The sequence below is a fragment of the Bos javanicus genome, chromosome 18 (genome assembly GCF_032452875.1).
Source record: "Bos javanicus breed banteng chromosome 18, ARS-OSU_banteng_1.0, whole genome shotgun sequence".
Classification (NCBI taxonomy): domain Eukaryota; kingdom Metazoa; phylum Chordata; class Mammalia; order Artiodactyla; family Bovidae; genus Bos; species Bos javanicus.
Window position 1 is genome coordinate 64101170 of NC_083885.1, and position 20913 is coordinate 64122082.

General features: G+C 47.8%; 3 protein-coding genes and 1 pseudogene across 4 annotated transcripts; 2 read left to right on the forward strand and 2 right to left on the reverse strand.

Annotated features, from left to right (window-relative positions):
• Window positions 1-626: 626 nt before the first annotated feature.
• LOC133231170 (zinc finger and SCAN domain-containing protein 5B-like) lies at window positions 627-5468 on the reverse strand. 2 transcript variants are annotated; one of them, XM_061389464.1, is made up of 5 exons: window positions 4662-5468; window positions 3725-4198; window positions 3229-3435; window positions 2140-2293; window positions 627-1767 (listed from the first exon to the last, which is right to left on the reverse strand). In XM_061389464.1, the coding sequence occupies exons 2-5, from the start codon at window positions 4100-4102 to the stop codon at window positions 1121-1123; spliced, it is 1386 nt and encodes a 461-aa protein (XP_061245448.1). In that variant the 5' UTR covers window positions 4103-4198; window positions 4662-5468; the 3' UTR covers window positions 627-1120. The 2 variants fall into 2 exon arrangements, with proteins under 2 accessions (XP_061245448.1, XP_061245447.1); XM_061389463.1 differs by lacking the exon at window positions 4662-5468 and having other exon boundaries at window positions 3725-4655.
• An 851-nt stretch (window positions 5469-6319) lies between these two features.
• Window positions 6320-6822, reverse strand: LOC133229898 (protein FAM32A-like). Its single transcript, XM_061386655.1, has one exon. It carries the CDS (start codon window positions 6791-6793, stop codon window positions 6446-6448), a length of 348 nt encoding a protein of 115 aa, XP_061242639.1. The 5' UTR covers window positions 6794-6822; the 3' UTR covers window positions 6320-6445.
• A 7227-nt stretch (window positions 6823-14049) lies between these two features.
• On the forward strand, window positions 14050-14727 carry LOC133229899 (protein FAM32A-like). Its single transcript, XM_061386656.1, has one exon. It carries the CDS (start codon window positions 14056-14058, stop codon window positions 14401-14403), a length of 348 nt encoding a protein of 115 aa, XP_061242640.1. The 5' UTR covers window positions 14050-14055; the 3' UTR covers window positions 14404-14727.
• A 1364-nt stretch (window positions 14728-16091) lies between these two features.
• Window positions 16092-20177, forward strand: LOC133231171 (zinc finger and SCAN domain-containing protein 5B-like; annotated as a pseudogene).
• The last annotated feature ends 736 nt before the right edge of the window (window positions 20178-20913 follow it).

Sequence of the window (20913 nt, forward strand, 5' to 3'; positions counted from 1 at the left end):
CAGGAAGAACTATTAAAGAGGCCACCATATTGGTTTGGCAGTAAACTTTCTCTAATGTATTTTATTTACTTTATACTTTGTGGATGTCATTTCCTGGTGAAACAGATTGATTTTCCTGATCTGATGAATTTTTTCTCTCTGCTTGGAGACTGTGAGGCAGTCCAATAATTGTAATCCAATGGTTGTAATCAAATTGGGTTTCCTAATCTTGTTTCTTTCTCATGAAATAAGATATTAAAGACTTTTGTCTAAAATCAGCTGATGAGATCTACTGTAAGAAACCATTTAGGAGAGGCATCACAGAAACCAGAAGTTGTACACCAGTAGGGAAAAGAGGAGAAAGCAATGCTGCCCCACTCCAGCGCTCTTGCCAGGAAAATCCCATGGATGGAGGAGCCTGGTGGGTTACAGTCCATGCGGTCGCTATGAGTCGGACACGACTGAGCGACTTCACTTTCACATTTCCCTTTCATGCATTGGAGAAGGAAATGGCAACCCACTCCAGTGTTCTTGCCTGGAGAACCCCAGGGACAGGGGAGCCCGGTGGGCTGCCATCTATGGGGTCCCACAATGTCAGACACGACTGGAATGACTTAGCGGCAGTTAGCAAAGTCTTAGAAGAGAAAACACACAGGTCTTTGATAGAAACGTGTTTGTTTATTTGAAACTTAAATTTCACTCGTGATCCTGTATTTAATCTAGCTGTCCTGCTAGGAGCATCCTATTTTACAAGGTATCACTCCTGACAAGAAGGCAATCAGCAGTAGCCTCACTCTGAACCAGTGAGACACAGCTTCATTGGAAGAACAAGAACAACACAAAGCGAAAACATGTAAGAAAACCAGAGTCTAACACCATAAGGCAATTATCCTCCAATTGAAAATAAACAAATGAAAAATAAAATTATAGTCTATAGCAAAGTAGAAAACAAAATCCAAAGGGAAAAGTAAGTCATCACTCAAGTATCCTAATTCACGCGAATGGAATCCCACTGGGTTCCACAGTCCTCCTAAGCCCCTCCCCTGTCATCCACACTTTGTATCACACAGGTGACAAATCATTCTCAATTTTCTCATTAGAACAGAAAAGACCTGGACCTGAGAGCAGGGTCCTGAGCCAGTCATCTGGAATGGATTTTCCGGTGGCGTTTGAAAGACCCCAGCTGACTGAAGGCCCTGTGACACTCGGGGCACACGTAGGGCTTGAGGCCAGAGTGGGTGCGTCGGTGAACAGTGAGGTTCGCTCGGTAGGCGAAGGCTCTGTCACAGTGCTCACAGCGGAAAGGCTTCTCCTGGGAATGGGTCACTTTGTGAGCATGCATCGTGGAGTTGTGGGTGAACTTCTTGAGGCAGACATCACAGCTATAGGGCTTCTCACCAGTGTGGATCCGCTGGTGAACCCGCAGGTCTGAAGGCTGTATGAACCCTTTGGCACAGATGTCGCATTGAAAGGGCCTCTCTCCTGTGTGTGTCCTCTGGTGCACAGTAAGCTGATATTGATAAGGAAAGCTCTTTTTGCACACCTTGCATTCAGAGGGTGCCCGTCCCGGGGTTCCTGCTCCCTCAGAATGACTGGTGAGTCCCATGCTGCCAAATGCACCAACAGAATGGGACCCAAGCTGTCCTGAGAACTCGCCTTGGTCCAAACACGTGGCTGATTCTTGACCCACATCTTGGCAAGTGGGAGTGCTGTCCTGCTTCCTTTTGACATGTCTGTGATTCTTCAGAGGACCTCGTCTGGATCCACTCGGAGTGGAAACATCTCCCTCTGGAACACAAGAGGAAAGGGTTCAGAGCCACATTTGAAGTATCACTTCCTTCCTGGGGACTCTCCCCTCTCTCTCTGCCCTCCCAGAATCTGCTGAAAGAAGACATTCAGCACCATATTTATCAAGGAGCATTTTCCATGGTGCCGGCCTCATTGGAACCATCCCTAATCTTGGCTACAGACTTCCCAGAAACCAAACTACCTAAGAGTCTAGCTGATGAAACACTCTGGAATGTTGACGATGGAGAAGGTTGGCATTGGAGAACCAACTCCTACCCCACAACACCAGGGAAGGGAATGCTGGGTACCCCTTCCTGGACATCAGTTGAGGCAGTCATTACCTCCTGTGGTCTCCAAGTTTTTAATACTCACCATGATTCTGCAGAAGTTCAGGCTCTTGAGACGGAAGGGTTCTTGTCACTCCTGTGTCTTTCACCAGGTCCTTCTCCAAGTTCTCCTTGGAGGGCGTCTGACACTCCAGTTCACCTGTTTCAGGAATGGTCTCTGGCGGGAGAGCTTTCTGGCCCTGACAAGGGGCAACCAAGCAGAGTCAATCCCACTGCCTTAGCCCACGGCAAGCTCTGTCTCCTCTTTCCCCACCTGCCTCGTACCCTGATCTCACACTCCAGCTTTCTGGATATCAGTTTGGGGGATATGCCCTGACTGCTTCCTATCACCCTGATTGGCAGTCCTCTTCTGATTCCCATGTCTGTCCTTGATCTATACCAACCACCTCTGGCGAAAGTCCAGACTTCACAGCTGGCTCTGCCAATTATCTTTGCACATATCTCTCCACCTCATCTCACATTCTCCAGGCCCTGAATCTGAAAGCAGAGGATTCTGGCTCTAGGGCTCCTGACTTCACCACTTGTTGATACCTTGCCTGGATTTGTCTTCATCATGGAAGGTGGCCTGGGGCATAATATGGTGATAAGCAGTATAGCTGTTATACTGTGTAGCTCTATTTTATACTATATAGCTCTATTCGTGAGAAATCAGTAGCATCTCCTCCCCCGATTCACATTTCCAAAATATCCACTGTCTCCAGGCATACTCCAAAATCTGAGGAGGAAAATGACTCCAACGGGGAACTTGTTATAAATTCAAGGTGTTTACAATATCCCCCAATATTAGTGCCTCTGATGAAATCCATCATGGGTGAAACAGCTGTGAGTGCATTTACCCCTGATGAACCGACCCAGCAGCATCCCGTGGAAACAGGACTCCTCTGCCCTCATGCTTAGGCCACAAGCTTTCATGGTGAAGGACTGTGAAAGATGGACTGTCTTCATTCTCACACTGGTCGGAAAATGGCCGGGAATGGAACGCATCCATGGGAATTCCTGGAGGCAGTGGGTCCATTCCTGTCCTTTGCCCAGTTCTCCCAATTACTTCTGCAGCCACGCCCATCCGACCCTCTTCTACCTGTTCCCAGACTGGAGGTCAGGACATCACACTCACCTGCCCCGTCGAAAGGTCCTTGGCTCCTGGCAGATGCTGCCCGTCTTGCCTTTCCGGCTGGCCCTCGTCTGGAGGGACCACACTGACTGTAGACTGAGGCTCCCTGGCTCGGTCTCCTTCACCGTGCCCCTCACTGACCTCAGATCCTAACATCTCAACACCCGAGACTGGCATCAAAAAATCCTCGCCTTGGACACGGACACCAGCCTGTGAGGAAAAATTCAGATAGGATCAGTCTCCCTTCACAAAATCCAAAAAGGTATTCATTGTGTATCCCACTCTAGGAGCCCACCTCTTGGGAATGACATTTGAAAGACCAACACGCTCAAAGTGAGGACCAAAGAAACATCTCCAGTGATGCCACAGGCCAAGGTCTCACGCCTGTGGGAATCACTGATTTAGAGCCAAGCCCTCTGATCCTTCTGCTTCATCTCCCAGCTCGCAGCCCCTCATGCCACCGTTCCCTGTCTCACAGGGTCACTAGGGTCCCACTCACCCATTTCTGCAGTTTCTGCTTCTTTCTCAGCAACTCCTCCAGATCCTTACAAGTCTCGGCACCACTACTTGTGACTAAGACCTGGATGTCCTGCGGCATGCACATCACGAACTGCTCCAGCACCAGCCTGTCCACCATGTCCTCCTTGGTGTGAAGATCCGGCCTCAGCCACAGACTGCAGAGTTCATGGAGCCTCCTCAGAGCCTTGATCGGGTCAGATTCGTCCGAGCTGCTAAATGTTCGGAAGCAAACGCGCAACTTTTCAAGGTCGGAGTCGGGGTTTTCCCTTCGGGTGTCTTGGCATGGCGCAGACGCTGGAGACCCTGCTCCGGGGATGTCCGCGAAGCGGCCACGACCCCTTGTCTGGTTCTCAGCCATACCGACTGTAGAGCTTTTCAGTAGGACTCTGGGCAAATGCTTCTGGAAGTCGGTGCCCAACTGACCCCGAAGGAAAGGAATTTCCTCTTGCTTTTCCTCAGTAACAGATTCAGTATTCAGAAATATGGGGGAAAAAAGAAAAACGAATGCAGCCAATTAGTTTTATTTTCATCCACCCTACCATCCCTCATCCAAATACTGGGCATTATTCCCCCCTCAGAATTTCACACAAGGGACAAGAATCCATTCTCTTATTCCTCCGACATGCATCTTATAGTACAAGAATCTGTGTGGTCAAACCTGTCCACAGGTCAATGCTTAAAAGCCCTTGTTGGAAAAATGAACCACACCACAGGACACCATGGAGTGTGGAAACAATCTCATCTCACTCAAGAGTTCCACAAATGAACCACAGTTCCCGTGTGGCCGGAGGGAGATCGGTGGATTTCACACGGTCTCTGAGCGAATGCAAGGTGAACAGAAAGCCAAGAGTTACTGAAACCCACTTCCACGTGCCCTGACTTTCTAGAGTTCTCTTTAGACATTTCCCACCAATTACCTCCTTGAAGCCTTCTCGCCTCGGTCCTCCTCAGTTGGGGACTTGCTCTCAAACTCGGCCGGCGGAGAAGCGTCTCTCTATGGAGCTGGAAGAAATGCCGGACCTCTCGGCCTGTTACCCAATCGGCGCATGGATTCGTTGGGGGCGGGGCAAAGCATTCTAGATGATTCCACTTTACTTAATCACAGGGATTCGATTGCCCTTGGAAACTCGCTCAGGAGAAACCACGATTTACTAAAGACGCCTCCATAGTGATTTAGCGACAGATTCTGTGTATTTGTTTTGTTCTATCTTTGGCCAAGCAGGGAGGCAGGTGCGGGCTCAGTTCCCAGGCCGCGGAAGGAAACCACGCCACGTGCAGAGGAGCGCTGAGGCTCACCCGCTGGACCGCGAGGGAAATCCCTCGGTTTCCTTTTGGATTTCATTGATTTTGGACTTTGGGGACTGCATTTTGGGGTGAACGGACCGGTTTTAATGATCTCTTGAATTTTTGGTCTCACTGCCTGGAGAGTTTGACGGAGTCATAGACATGATGGTGGGAGCCAGATCAGTTTGACTCCTGTCTTCTTTCTGTTCTTGTGAGATAAGTCTTCAAAGGCTTTTCTAAAATCATCCGATGGGCTAAGGTGTGAGAAGACCCGATTTCTAGTAGGCTTTTTGAAGAGTAGAAGTTGTACATCAATAGGAAAAAACAATGACACCTATCACTTTCGGAATCCTTCCTTTTTCAAAACACCTTGGGAAGAAATCCCGGAACAAGTATGGCGTGAGTCAATCTACCTCAGCATAGTAATAGCCATGTAGGCAAAACCACGGCTATCACCTATTGCCTGTAGAAAAGTCTTAGAAGATACCAGACACTCTTTGACAAAAATGTGTTTATTTAAATTTAAATTCCACGCCAGAGCCTGGCCTCTGTGCCAGGAACATGCAGTTTTACATGAAGTCCCACCTAACAGGAAGGCAGTCAACAGTAGGCTCAGTTTCATGATGAAGTTCTGATAACTAATGAGACATGCTTTCAGTAGAAGAATAACAAAAGAAAGCAAAAACTTATTGAAACAGGCTACACTAAAGTAGAAAACAAAATCCAAAGGGAACGATAAGCCATCACTCAAATATCCTCCTCATTCATGTAAATGGAAGCCCCTGGACCCAATATCCTCTGAAGCTCTTCTCAAGTCATCCACCCTTTGTGTTACAGAAGTGACAAATCATTGTGAATTTCCTTCTTCAAGCAGAAACAACTTGGACCTGAGGGCAGGGTCCTGGGCCAGTGGTTCGGAATGGGTTTCCTGGTGGGATGTGAGAGACCCCAGGGAGCAGAAGGCAGGTGACACTCAGGGCACATGTAGAGCTCGAGCCCAGAGTGGGACCACTGAGCTTCCCACTGTGGTTGAAAGCTTTTTCAAAGTGCTCACAGCAGAAAGGCTTCTCTTGGGTGTGGGTCCTCTGGTGACCATGCAGCGTGGAGTCGTGGGGGAACTTCTTGGGGCAGAGATCGCAGCCGTAGGGCTTCTCCCCAGTGGGTCTCCTAGTGAACACACACGTCCGGAGGCTGCATGAACCATTGCACATTGATGTTGCTTTTTTCTTTTTGTAATTTAAAGGGCCGTCTCTCTTTTATGCGGTTCCACAATAAGGGCCCATTACTTTGATAACCACGGGCTCAGCAGAAGGCTCAAAAGGATGTGTGTAAAAGACTGTTTCCAAAGGCTCCAGAGATGACCCCAACTCTGCTTCCTGCTTCCCCTGGACAATACTCCATCTCCTGGGTGGGGCGGCTACTTGGTCCAGCTGACTTTAGGAATGTCATAGTGCTCCGTGAGCGTGTCCAGGTGCCTGTTGAAGTCCTCCACTCTCTGCTTGTGGGTTTTGGATGCTTTCTTCAGGATCCTCTCCATTTGTCGCTTCTCCTGCACCTTCTCAAAGGCCACCTGGGCTGGGGTCAGCTTGTCGAGGTGGCGCCTCAGCTCCTCCTCCTGGTTCTTCTGGATTTTCCCCATCGTTTCCAGGAGTTTTGCCTTGTCTCTGTCCTTTTTCTTCTTCCACTTGGTCACGCCAAGCTCTGTGACTCCTTTCAGCTTCAGGGGTCCCTTTTGGACCTGCTCGTAGGCGTCCATGCTGCCCATCTGTGGATTCGCATTTCTAAATGGACAAAAGTGGGGGGTCAGTTTTCTGAAATGGAAATTGGGACAATATCGTTCTCCTGTGTAAATCCGAGAGGTTCCCTCTGTGTGGGTTAACAGCAATGAACACAGACGAACATCTCTGCTAAGCCCAGGGGGCCAGGGATCAGAAAGCCTTGAGGAATAAATGCAGCACACCACACCACAGCATGGAGGGTGGCAACACCCTATAAATCAGGGTGATTTATAAACCTATAAATCAGATGGAGGCAGGCAGGGGGAACCTGAAAGACCTCTTATTTAAAATGTCTTTTCTGCAAGAGAAGGATCTGTGTTCCATTATAGTTCCCAAGTTCCATTTATATGTTTAAAGTCTGTGAGGAAGTTCTCTTCCTCACAGAGAACTCAGCAGTCAACCGTAGTTAATATGGAGTTTAAGGGAGATCCACTGCTTTCACAAGATCTTTGAGCTGATGCAAGGTGAGTAGAAAACCCAGCCTTCTGAAACCCACCACCTCCTTCTGTATTGATTCCCATACCTTCTCCTTAGACGTTCTCACTCATCACTTACCTCCTAGGATCCCTCTTGCCGTCAGGCTCCTCATGTCGGTGACTGGTTATCAGAATGTGTCTGGGGCTGAAACATCTTATTTATAGAGAGCCGAGGGAAATGGCAAGGGTCCCTGCTTGTTACCCCATCAGCACAGCGATTGTGCAAGGGTGGTTCAAGCCATTTATATGACCTCATTTTAGATAATCCAATTTATCCACGGATCCAGTTTCACACAGACACTCCACTGGAAAAAAAACCACAATTTATTAAAGAGGCCTCCATGTTGGTTTTCTGGTAGACTTCTCTGATAGCTCAGGTGGTAAAGAATCCACCTACAATGCAGGAGATGCTGTAGTAATTCCTGGGTCAGGAAGATCTGCTGGAGAAGAGATACGCTACTCACTCCAGTATCCTTGGGCTTCCCTTGTGGCTCAGCTGGGAAAGAAGTAAAGTGAAAGTCTTTCAGTCATGTCCAACACTTTGTGACCCCGTGGATATACAGTCCATGGAATTCTCCACGCCAGAAGACGAGTCGGTAGCTGTTCCCTTCTCCAAGGGATCTTCCCAACCCGGGTATCAAAGCCAGGTCTCCCGTATTGCAGGCAGATTCTTTACCACCAGGGAAGCCCGTGCACTTTTTGGTAGTAAGATTGATTTTCCTGGTCTATCAAATACTTTTCTCATTTACCTGGAGAGTTGGAAGGAGTCAAAGCATAGGTATCTGCAAGTTTTACCTAGTTTGGTTAGTGGCGGAAGAAGAAAAAGGACATAGACAAGGCAAAACTCCTGGAAACGATGGGAAAAATCCGGAAGAACCAGGAGGAGGAGCTGGGTGCCACCTCGATGAGCGGACCCCAGCCCAGGTGGCCTTTGAGAAGGTGCAGGAGAAGCAACAAATGGAGAGGATCCTGAAGAAAGCATCAGAAAGCATCAGAGAGTCTCTCAGTCATGTCCAACTCTTTGCAGCCCCGTGGACTGTAGCCTACCAGGGTCCTCCGTCCATGGCATTCCAGGCAAGAGTACTGGACTGGGTTGCCATTTCCTTCTCCAACAACTGTGGAGGTGGGGCAGACGTTTGTCCAATGGCTGACTCCCCCCACCTCCCACCCCGGACAATTAATGAGTGACAGCTTTTATAGATGGAGGGAGGGGGCTACAGGCAGAAACAGTGTAGTCAGCTCTGACAACCATCTTAAAAGTGGTCATCACTGGTCTGATGTGTGTCATCTTGATTGTTGTAAATACAGTTAACTTTCAGTTCCAGGGTCCATTTCTTTTCATTTCTTGGGTCATTCTCAGAATCTCTCATGGTTTCCCAGGAGGCTCAGTGGTAAAGCATCCGCCTGCCAATGCAGGAGACATGGGTTTGCTCCCTCGGTGGGGAAGTTCCCCAAGAGAAGGGAATGGCAACCCAGTAAAGTATTCTTGCCTAGAGAATCCCATGGACAGAGGAATCTGGTTGGCTACAGTCCATGGGGTCACAAACAGCCACTTCACTTGCTTTCACTTTGCAACTCCATGGACTGCAGCACGCCAGGCTTCCCTGTCCTTCACTATCCCCCAGGAGTTTGCTCAACCTCGTGTCCATTAATTTGGTGATGCCATCAAACCATCTCATCCTCTGTCGCCTCCTTCTGTCTCAAAGGATGTTAACTTACAGGCCCAAGATGGAGGCAACTAATTCAAAGAAGCAATATAGAATATAAAGACTGGGTCTCTTCAGAAACAGGGGTATTAGAACCACTATCGAAGAATCAACACAAGAAATTAATATGATGAAATATGAATAAGACTTCAAAACACAGACGCAGTTAAGTAGTAGTTAAGAAAGTGGATAATAGGGCTTCCCTGGGGGCTCGGAGGTAAAGGCTGTGCCTGCCAATGAGAGGACACGAGTTCCATCCCTGACCCGAGAAGGTCACAGGGCTCCAGAGCATAGGCCATGCGACACAACCACCGAGCCTGGGAGCTGCCACTACTGAAGCCCAGAGCCCCGAGAGCCTGGGGTCCACACAAGAGAGGTCACTGCAGCGAGAAGCCTGTGCCCCGCGACTGGAGAGGAGCCCTGTGCCCCGAGCAGCAACAAAGACCCAGCACAGCCGAAAACAAATGGAGTTAAAAATAAAATACATACCGAGGCTGGAAAACTGCTATTGAGGAAACGTAGTGATGGAGTGAGATGCCGGGTGATAAAGCAACAGCCAGGCCTGTCCATCTCCAAAGAACCACTGATTGTGTGGAGATCAGAGGACAGCCTGAGGGTGTCTGGGGAAGGACTTTCCACACAGTGAAGGAAAACCCTAGAAACCAGACCGCAAAGCCCGTTGGGCTTGGTGTGGTCAGATGTGCCAAGTGGCTGGGGAGTGGAGGAGAAGGTAGAGTGTGTGAGGAGTGGTGCCCTCCGAGGGTGTGAGAAAGGATTTGGATTTGCCAAGGGGGAAGATTTCATGCAAGGATGGGCACAATAAAGGACAGAAATGGTATGGACCCAAGAGAAGCAGAAGATATTAAGAACAGGTGGCAAGAATATACAGAACTATACAAAAAAGATCTTCACGACCCAGATAATCCCAAAGGTGTGATCACTCACCTAGAGCCAGACATCCTGGAATGTGAAGTCAAGTGGGCCTTAGGAAGAATCACTATGAACAAAGCTAGTGGACGTGATGGAATTCCCGTTTAGCTATTTCAAATCCTCAGGCATGATGTTGTGAAACTGTTGTGCTCAATAAGTCAGCAAATTTGGAAAAGTCAGCAATGGCCGCAGGACTGGAAAAGGTCAGTTTTCATTCCAATCCCAAAGAAAGGCAATGCCAAAGAATGTTCAAACTACTGCACAATTGCACTCATCGCACATGCTAGCATAGTAATGCTCAAAATTCTCCAAGCCACTCTTCAACAGTACGTGAACCATGAACTCAGAGGCTCAAGCTGGATTTAGAAAAGGCAGAGGAACCAGAGATCAAATTGCCAACATCAACTGCATCATTCAATAAGCAAGAGCGTTCCAGAGAAACATGTACTTCTGCTTTATTGACTATGCCAAAGCCTTTGACTGTGTGGATCACAAGAAACTGTGGAAAATTGTTAGACAGGAATACCAGACTTCCTGAGCTGCCTCCTGAGCTGCCTCCTGAGAAATCTGTATGCAGGTCAGGAAGCAACAGTTAGAACTGGATTTGGAACAACGGACTGATTCCAAATCGGGAAAGGAGTACGTCAAGGATGTGTATTGTCACCCTGCTTATGTAATTTATATGCAGAATACATCATGAGACAAGCTGGGCTGGATGAAACACAAGCTGGAATCAAGATTTGCAGGAGAAATATCAATAACCTCAGGTACACAGATGACACCACCCTTCTGGCAGAAAGCAAAAAAGAACCAGAGTCCCTTGATGAAAGTCAAAGAGGAGAGTGAAAATCTTGGCTTAAAACTCAATATTCAGAAACTAAGATCATGGCATCTGGTCCCATCCCTTCATGGCAAACAGATGGGGAAACAGTGGAAAAAGTGAGATAATTTATTTTCGAGGTGGGGGAGCTCCAAACTCACTGCAGATGGTGACTGCAGCCATGAAATTAAAAGACTCTTGCTCCCTAGAAGAAAAGTTATGACCAAGCTAGACAGCATAGTAAACAACAGAGACATTACTTGGCCAACAAAGGTCCAGCTAGTCAAAGCTATGGTTTTTCCAGTAGTCATGTATGGATGTGAGAGTTGGACTTAAAGAAAGCTGAGAGGCAAGAAATTGATGCTTTTGAACCTTGGTGTTGGGGAAGACTCTTGAGTGTCCTTTGGACTGCAAGGGGATCCAACCAGTCCATCTTAAAGGAAATCAGTCCTGAATATTCATTGGAAAATATTTGAGCTGAAGGAGAAACTCCAATACTTTGGCCACCTGATGCAAAGAACTGACTCATTTGAAAAGACCCTGATGCTGGGAAAGATTGAAGGCAGGAGGGGAAGGGGATGACAGAGGATGAGATGGTTGCATGGCATCTCCGACTCAATGGATGTGAGTTTGAGTAAACTCCGGGAGCTGTTGGACAGGGTGGCCTGACGTGCTGCATTTCATGGGGTCTCAAAGAGTTGGACACGACTGAGCGACTGAACTGAACTGACCTGAACTGAACCCATAGATGCAAGAAGTAGATGAATGGATTGACCAGGGTAAAGGGGGAGGGGGGCAGAGAATGGGGAGGGACTTATCATGATTCACATTTTGTTCTTGGGGTGTTGAGCAAAGTTGGAAATAGACAACATTGACAGTGCACAACATTGTGAATGAACTTGGTGGAACGAGATTGTACATTTTATAAAAGAGTCAAAACTGTATGTTGTGTGTTTCATAAACATAACAAGTACGTGATCAGGAACTTGATTCTCTTTGGATCCTTTAGTGTGTCCCTTCCTTGGAGCTAATAAATACCCTGGTGACAGCAAGGAAATGTTTTGGGTGGACAATCTTTGCTTAACATTTCCAACAGCACTATACTACATGGAATTCAGTGTTTAAATAGTCTTCCTCCTATTTTTTTTCCCCAGAAGAATCATGACTGAGAGCCGCGCCTGGTGGCTTGTCTTGACCGAATCATATAAAAACTGGCATTGCTGTTCATATCCATTTGAGGAGTCTCACACACTGCAAATTTCTTGAAAGTACAGCAAGGAACACCATAGTCCCAGACTACAGAAGTCAAAATCTAGGGAGCCATTCAGACATTTCAACCATTTTTTCCCATAAAGGTGAATGTCAGAATGATGGATGGACTAATGACCATTCAATATGAAATATTGTACCAATGAGAGAATGGTATTGGGTATTGGGGTGAGGAATGTAGAGGAGACGGAAGGGTGGAATAAAATGAAACTAGTCTTGTTCATTTATCTTTTGCCCCCATTCTTCTGAACAGTGAATACATTGCTGAGGAAAGGTAGAGGAAATCCCTTTACGTAGGGGTGAATTTGTCATGGGCTTCTAGAAGCATGTGCTCAACATTTTGCTAGTAAATTCCTCAGTCACTATGGCTAAAGAATGTACATTTTTTGTGGGGTCATGGAATAGTCCCAAACAGGCCATAATCTGAACCACAAGTGTCTGTGCCACACCAAAGTGTACTTACTGAAAAGTCAGGCTGCAACCCCAAAAGTGGCACATGCCCTGCAGAACATACAGGACTCTGATCTCATCCAAGATCTTTACATGCGGAATTTTAAAAAGGGTTGTTTAGTCACTGAGTTGTGTCCAACTCTCCTATTCCATGGCCCACCAGGTTCTTCTGTCCATTGAATTTTCCAGGCAAGAATACTGGAGTGGGTTGTCCATTTCCTTCTGCGAGAGATCTTCCCAACCCAGGGAGTGAACCCATGTCTCCTGCATTGGCAGGTAGACTTTTTACCACTGAGCCACCAGGGACGCATAGGCGAACCAAACTGGTTAAAACTCAAATACCTATGCTTTGACTCCTTCCAACTCTCCAGGTAAATAAGAAAAGTATTTGATAGACCAGAAAAAATCAATCTTAATGCCAAAGTGCACGGGCTTCCCTGGTGGTATAGAATCTGCCTGCAAAGCGGGAGACCTGGCTTTGCTCCCTGGGTTGGGAAGATCCCTTGGAGATCGGCTACCCACTCCAGTCTTCTGGCTTGGAGAATTCCATGGACTGTATATCCATGCGGTCACAAAGGGTCAGACATGACTGAAAGACTTTCACTTTACTTCTTTCCCAGCTGAGCCACAAGGGAAGCCCAAGAACACTGGAGTGGGTAGCCTATCCCTTCTCCAGCAGATCTTCCTGACCCAGGAATTACTCTAGCGTCTCCTGCATTCCAAGAGGATTCTTTACGAACTGAGCTATCAGAGAAGTCTACCAGAAAACCAACATGGAGGCCTCTTTGATAAACTGTGTTTTTTTCTGGTGCAGTGTCCATGTGAAACTGGATCCATGGATAAATTGGATTATCTAAAATGACGTCATATAAATGGTTCAACCCGCCCTTACACAATCACTGTGCTGATGGGGTAACAAGCAGGACCCTTGCCATTTCCTCTGCCTCTCTATAAATAGAGATGTTTCAGCCCCAGACACACTCTGATAGCCAGTCATCGACTTGAGGGGGCTGAGGGCAAGAGGGCTCAAAGGAGGTAAGTGATGAGTGAGAACATCTAAGGAGAAGGTTTTGGAATCAGTACAGAAGGAGGTGGTGGGTTTCGGAAGGCTGGGTTTTCTACTCACCTTGCATCAGCTCAGAGGCCTTGTGAAAGCAGTGGATCTCCCTTAAACTCCATATTAACTACGGTTGACTGCTGAGCTCTCTGTGAGGGGGGAAGAACTGACTTGAAACATGTAAATGGAACTTGGGAACTATAATGGAACACAGATCCTTCCCTTGCATAAAAGACATTTTAAATAAGAGGTCTTTCAGGCACCCCCCTCCTGCCTCCATCGATGTATAGGTTTATAAATCACCCTGATTTATAGGTGTTGCCACCCTCCATGCTGGGGTGGGGTGTGGCGCATTTATTCCACAAGGCTTTCTGAACCTTGACCCCTGGGCTAAGCAGACATGTTCGTCTGTGTTCATTTGTGTTAACCCGCAAAGAGAGAACTTCTCGGATCTACAGTAGAGAACGATATTGTCCCAATTTCCATTTCAGAAAACTGACCCACCCCTGACTTTTGTCCATTTAGAAATCCGAATCCAAAAATGGGCAGCATGGACGCCTACGAGCAGGTCCAAAAGGGACCCCTGAAGCTGAAAGGAGTCACAGAGCTTGGTGTGACCAAGCGGAAGAAGAAAAAGGACAGAGACAAGGCAAAACTCCTGGAAACGATGGGGAAAATCCAGAAGAACCAGGAGGAGGAGCTGAGGCGCCACCTCGACAAGCTGACCCCAGCCCAGGTGGCCTTTGAGAAGGTGCGGGAGAAGCGACAAATGGAGAGGATTCTGAAAAAAGCATCCAAAACCCACAAGCAGAGAGTGGAGGACTTCAACAGACACCTGGACACGCTCACGGAGCACTATGACATTCCTAAAGTCAGCTGGACCAAGTAGCCGCCCCACCCAGGAGATGGAGTATTGTCCAGGGGAAGCAGGAAGCAGAGTTGGGGTCATCTCTGGAGCCTTTGGAAACAGTCTTTTACACATATTCTGTTGAGGCTTCTGCTGAGCCCGTGGTTATCAAACTAATGGGCCCTTATTCTGGAACCGCATAAAAGAGAGACGGCCCTTTAAATTACAAAAAGAAAAAAGCGACATCCACGTCCAGTGGTTCATGCAGCCTCCGGACCTGTGTGTTCACCAGGAGACCCACAGGGCAAGAAGCCCTACGGCTGTGATCTCTACCCCAAGAGGTTCCCTCACGACTCCACGCTGCACGCTCACCAGAGGACCCACACCCAAGAGAAGCCTTTCTGCTGTGAGCACTATGAAAAAGCTTTCGACCACAGGGGGAGCCTCATGGTCACACTCTGGGCTCGAGCCCTACATGTGCCCCGAGTGTCACCTGCCTTCTGCTCCCTGGGGTCTCTCACATCCCACCAGGAAACCCATTCCGAACCACTGGCCCAGGACCCTGCCCTCGGGTCCAAGAAGGAAATTCACAATGATTTGTCACTTCTGTAACACAAAGGGTGGATGACATGGGAAGAGCTTCGGAGGATATTGGGTCCAGGGGGTTCCATTTACATGAATGAGGAGGATATTTGGGTGATGGCTTATCATTCCCTTTGGATTTTGTTTTCTGCTTTAGTGTAGCCTGTTTCAAAAAGTTTTTCTTTCTTTTGTTATTCTTTTACTGAAAGCATGTCTCATTAGTTATCAGTACTTCATCATGAAACTGAGCCTACCGTTGACTGCCTTCCTGTTAGGCAGGACTTCTCTGTAAACCTGCATGGTCCGGCACAGAGGCCAAGCTCTCCAGTGGAATTTAAATTTCAAATAAACACATTTCTGTCAAATGTGTCTGTGTAGTTTCTAAGACTTTTCTACAGGGAATAGGTGATGGCCGTGGTTTTGCCTACATGGCTGCTTTTATGCTGAGATAGATTCACTCACTCCATACTTGTTCAGGGATTTCTTCCCAAGGTGTTTTGAAAAAGGAAGGCTTCCGAACGTGATAGGTGTCATTCTTCTTTCCTCTTGGTGTACAACTTCTAGTCTTCAAAAAGGCTACTTAGAAATCAGGTCTTCTCACACCTTAGCTCATCAGCTGCTTTTAGGAAAGCCTTTTAAGACTTATCTCACAAGAACAGAAAAGACGAGAGGAGTCTAACCGATCTGGCTCCCAGCCAGATTCCAGTCATGTCTCTGACTCCGTCAAACCCTCCAGGCAGTGAGACCAAAAATTCAAGAGATCATTAAAACCAGTCCGTTCACCCCAAAATGCAGTCCCCAAAGTCCAAAACCAATCAAATCCAAAAGGAAACCGAGGGGTTTCCCTAGCGGTCCAGCGGGTGAGACTTAGCGCTCCCGCTGCAGGTGGCGTGGTTTCCTTCCGCGGTCTGGGAACTGAGACCGCACCTGCCCCCCTGATTGGTCAAAAACAGAAAAAAAAAAAAAAATACACAGAATCTGTGGCTAAATCACTATGGAGACCTCTTTAGTAAATCGTGGTTTCTCCTGAGCGAGTTTCCATGGGCAATCAAATCCCTGTGATTAAGTGGGATTATCTAGAATGGTTTGCCCCGCCCTCAACGAATCCATGCGCCGATTGGGTAACAGGCCGAGAGGTCCAGCATTTCTTCCAGCTCCATAGAGACACGTTTCTCCGCCGGCAGAGTTTGAGAGCAAGTCCCCAACTGAGGAGGACCGAGGCGAGAAGGCTTCAAAGAGGTAATTGATGGGAAATGTGTAAAGAGAACGCTCGAAAGTCAGGGCACGTGGAAGTGGGTTTCAGTAAGTCCTGGCTTTCTGTTCACCTTGCATTCGCTCAGAGACCGTGTGAAATCCACCCATCTCCCTCCGGCCACACGTGAACTGTGGTTCATTTGTGGAATCTTCTGTGAGATGAGATTGTTTCCACACTCCATGGTGTCGTGTGGTGTGCTTCATTTTTTTAACAAGGGCTTTTAAACACTGCTCTGTGGACAGTTTTGACCACACAGTTTCTTGTACTATAAGATGGATGTAGGAAGAATAAGAGAATGGATTCTTGTCCCTTGTGTGAAATTCTGAGGGGGGAATAATGTCCAGTATTGGGATGAGGGATGGTAGGGTGGATGAAAATAAAAGTATTTGGCTGCATTCGTTTATCTTTTTTCCCCCATATTTCTGAATACTGAATCTATTACTGAGGAAAAGCAAAAGGAAATTCCTTTCCATCGGGGTCAGTTGGGCACCGACTTCCAGAAGCATTTGCCCAGAGTCCTACTGAAAAGCTCTACAGTCGGTATGGCTGAGAACCAGACAAGGGGTCGTGGCCGCTTCGCGGACAGCCCCCGAGCAGAGTCGCCACCGTCTGCGCCACGCCAAGGCACCCGAAGGGAAAACCCCGACTCCGACCGTGAAGAGTTGCGAGTTCGCTTCAGAACATTTAGGAGCTCGGATGAATCCGACCTGATCAAAGCTCTGAGGAGGCTCCGTGAACTCTGCAGTCTGTGGCTGAGGCCGGATCTTCACACCAAGGAGCAGATGGTGGACAGGCTGGTGCTGGAGCAGTTCGTGATGTGCATGCCGCAGGACATCCAGGTCTTAGTCAAAAGTAGTGGTGCCGAGACTTGTAAGGATCTGGAAGAGGTGCTGAGAAAGAAGCAGAAACTGAAGAAATGGGTGAGTAGGACCCTAGTGTCCCGCTGATTCAGGGAACGGTGGCATGAGGGGCTGGGAGCTAGGAGATGAAGGAGAAGGATCAGAGGGCTTGGCTCTGAATCAGTGATTCCCAGAAGGGCGAGCACTTGGCCTGTGGCATCACTGGAGATGTTTCTGTAGATCCTCACTTTGAGGGTGTTGGTCTTTCAAATGTCATTCCGAGGAGGTGGGCTTCTAAGGTAGTATATGCAATGAATACCTTTTTGGGTCTTGTGAAGGGAGACTAATCCTATTTGAATTTTTTGTCACAGGCTGTAGTCTGTGTCCAAGGCGAGGATTTTTTGATGCCAGTCTCGGGTGTTGAGATGTTAGGATCTGAGGTCAGTGAGGGGCACGGTGAGGAAGACCAAGCCAGGGAGCCCCAGTCTACAGTCAGTGTCGTCCCTCCAGACGAGGGCCAGCAGGAAAGCCGAGACGGGCAGCATCTGCCAGGAGCCAAGGACCTGTCGAGGGGGCAGGTGAGTATGATGTCCTAACCTCCAGTCTGGGAGCAGGTAGAAGTGGGTCGAGTGAGTGTGACTGCGGAAGAACTGGGCAAAGGACAGGAATGGACCCACTGCCTCCAGGAATTCTCATGGATGCATTCCGTTCCCGGCCGTTTTCCATCCAGTGTGAGAATGAAGACAGTCCCTCTTTCATAGTCCTTCACCATGAAAGCTTGTGGCCCTAAGCATGAGGGAGAGGAGTCCTGTTTCCATGGATGGTGCCGGCTCAGTTCATCAGTTGTAAATGCACTCACACGAGTTTCACCCATGATGGATTTCGTCAGAGGCACTAATATTGGGGGATATTGTAAACACCTAGAATTGATAACAAGACCCCGTTGGAGTCATTTTCCCCCTCAGATTTTGGAGTATGTCTGGAGAGAGTGGATTTTTGAAATGTGAATCAGGGGAGGAGATGCTACTGATTTCTCATGAATAGAGCTACATAGTATAGAATAGAGCTATACAGTATAACAGCTATACTGCTTATCATCTTATTATGCCCCAGGCCACCTTCCATGTCCAAGAGAAATCCAGGCAAGGTATCAACAAGTGGTGAAGTCAGGAGCCCTAGAGCCAGAATCCTCTGCTTTCAGATTCAGGGCCTGGAGAATGTGAGATGAGGTGGAGAGATATGTGCAAAGATAATTGGCAGAGCCAGCTGTGAAGTCTGGACTTTCGCCAGAGGTGGTTGGTATAGATCAAGGACAGACATGGGAATCAGAAGAGGACTGCCAATCAGGGTGATGGGAAGCAGTCAGGGCATATCCCCCAAACTGATATCCAGAAAGCTGGAGTGTGAGATCAGGGTACGAGGCGGGTGGGCAAAGAGGAGACAGAGCTTGCCGAGGGCTAAGGCAGTGGGATTGACTCTGCTTGGTTGCCCCTTGTCAGGGCCAGAAAGCTCTCCCGCCAGAGACCATTCTTGAAACAGTTGAACTGGAGGGTCATACGCCCTCCAAAGAGAACTTGGAGAAGGACCTGCTGAAAGACACAGGAGTGACAAGAACCCTTTCGGCTCAAGAGCCTGAACTTCTGCAGGATCATGGTGAGTATTAAAAATTTGGAGACCACAGGAGGTACTGACTGCCTCCACTGATGTCCAGGAAGGGGTACCCAGCATTTCCATCCCTTGGTGTTGTGGGGTAGGAGTTGCTTCTCCAATGCCAACCTTCTCCATCGTCAATGTTTCAGAGTGTTTCATTAGCTAGACTCTTAGGTAGTTTGTATGCTGGGAAGTCTGTAGCCAAATTAGGGATGGTTCCAATGAGGTCGGCACCATGGAAAATGCTCCTTGATAAATATGGTGCTGAATCTCTTCTTTGAGCAGATTCTGGGAGGGCAGAGAGAGGGGAGAGTCCCCAGGAAGGAAGTGATACTTCAAATGTGGCTCCTGAAGCCTTTCCTCTTGTGTTCCAGAGGGAGATGTTTCCACCCCGAGTGGATCCAGACGAGGTCCTCTGAAGAATCGCAGACACGTCAAAAGGAAACGGGACAGCAGTCCCTCTTGCCAAGAGGTGCTTCAAGAGGCAGCCACGTGTTTGGATCAAGGAGAGTTCTCAGGACGACTTGGGTTCCATTCCGTTGGTTCATCTGGCACCGGGGGACCCACCAGTCTTCCTGAGGGAGCAGAAACCCCCGGGACGGGCACCCTCTGAATGCAAGGTGTGCAAAAAGAGCTTTCCTTATCAATCTCAGCTTACCTTGCACCAGAGGACACACACAGGAGAGAGGCCCTTTCAATGTGACATCTGTGCCAGAGGGTTCATACAGCCTTCAGACCTGCGGGTTCACCAGCGGATCCACACTGGAGAGAAGCCCTACAGCTGTGACATCTGCATCAAGAAGTTCACCCACGACTCCACACTGCGCGCTCACAAGAGGACCCACACCCAGGAGAAGCCTTTCCGCTGTGAGCACTGTGACAGAGCTTTCGGCCACCGAGGGAACCTCAATGTTTACCGATGCACCCACTCTGGGCTCAGGCCCTACGTGTGCCCCAAGTGTCACAGAGCCTTCCGTCAGCTGGGGACTTTCAAACGCCACTGGAAAATCCATTCCAGATGACTGGCTTAGGACCCTGCCCTCAGGTCCAAGTCTTTCTGTTTTAATGAGAAAATTTAGAATGATTTGTCACCTGTGTGATACAAAGTGTGGATGACAGGGGAAGGGCTTAGGAGGATCGTGGAAACCCAGTGTTCCACTGACGTGAATTAGGATATTTTAGTGAATTAGGATACTTGAGTGATGACTTATTTTTCCCTTTGGATTTTGTTTTCTACTTTGCTATAGACTATAGTTTTCTTTTTCATTTGTGAATTTTCAATTGGAGAAGAATTGCCTTACGATGTTAGACTCTGGTTTTCTTTTTTTTTTTAATTTTATTTTATTTTTAAACTTTACATAATTGTATTAGTTTTGCCAAATATCAAAATGGATCCATCACAGGTATACATGTGCTCCCCATCCTGAACCCTCCTCCCTCCTCCCTCCCCATACCATCCCTCTGGGTCATCCCAGTGCACTAGCCCCAAGCATCCAGTATCCTGCATTGAACCTGGACTGGCATCTCGTTTCATACATGATATTTCACATGTTTCAATACCATTCTCCCAAATCTTCCCACCCTCTCCCTCTCCCACAGAGTCCATAAGACTGTTCCATACATCAGCGTCACTTTTGCTGTCTCATACACAGGGTTATTGTTATCATCTTTCTAAATTCCATATATATGCGTTAGTATACTGTATTGGTGTTTTTCCTTCTGGCTTACTTCACTCTGTATAATAGGCTCCAGTTTCATCCACCTCATTAGAACTGATTCAAATGTATTCTTTTTAATGGCTGAGTAATACTCCATTGTGTATATGTACCACTGCTTTCTTATCCATTCATCTGCTGATGGACATCTAGGTTGTTTCTATGTCCTGGCTATTATAAACAGTGCTTCGATGAACATTGGGGTACACGTGTCTCTTTCCCTTCTGGTTTCCTCGGTGTGTATGCCCAGCAGTGGGATTGCTGAATCATAAGGCAGTTCTATTTCCAGAGTTTTAAGGAATCTCCACACTGTTCTCCAGAGTGGCTGTACTAGTTTGCATTCCCACCAACAGTGTAAGAGGGTTCCCTGTCTTCCACACCCTCTCCAACATTTATTATTTGTAGACTTTTGGATCACATCCATTCTGACTGGTGTGAAATGGTACCTCATAGTGGTCTTGATTTGCATTTCTCTGATAATGAGTGATGTTGAGCATCTTTTCATGTGTTT

Bases quoted from the DNA above. Each gene is read 5' to 3' on its own strand.
- LOC133231170 (XM_061389464.1), bottom strand. From the start codon at position 4,102: ATGGCTGAGAACCAGACAAGGGGTCGTGGCCGCTTCGCGGACATCCCC. The intron at 3,436-3,724 runs GTGAGTGGGACC...TTTTCCTCACAG, and splicing joins AGCAGAAACTGCAGAAATGG to GCTGGTGTCCGTGTCCAAGG. The intron at 1,768-2,139 runs GTGAGTATTAAA...CTTGTGTTCCAG, and splicing joins TGAACTTCTGCAGAATCATG to AGGGAGATGTTTCCACTCCG.
- LOC133229898 (XM_061386655.1), bottom strand. From the start codon at position 6,793: ATGGGCAGCATGGACGCCTACGAGCAGGTCCAAAAGGGACCCCTGAAG.
- LOC133229899 (XM_061386656.1), top strand. From the start codon at position 14,056: ATGGGCAGCATGGACGCCTACGAGCAGGTCCAAAAGGGACCCCTGAAG.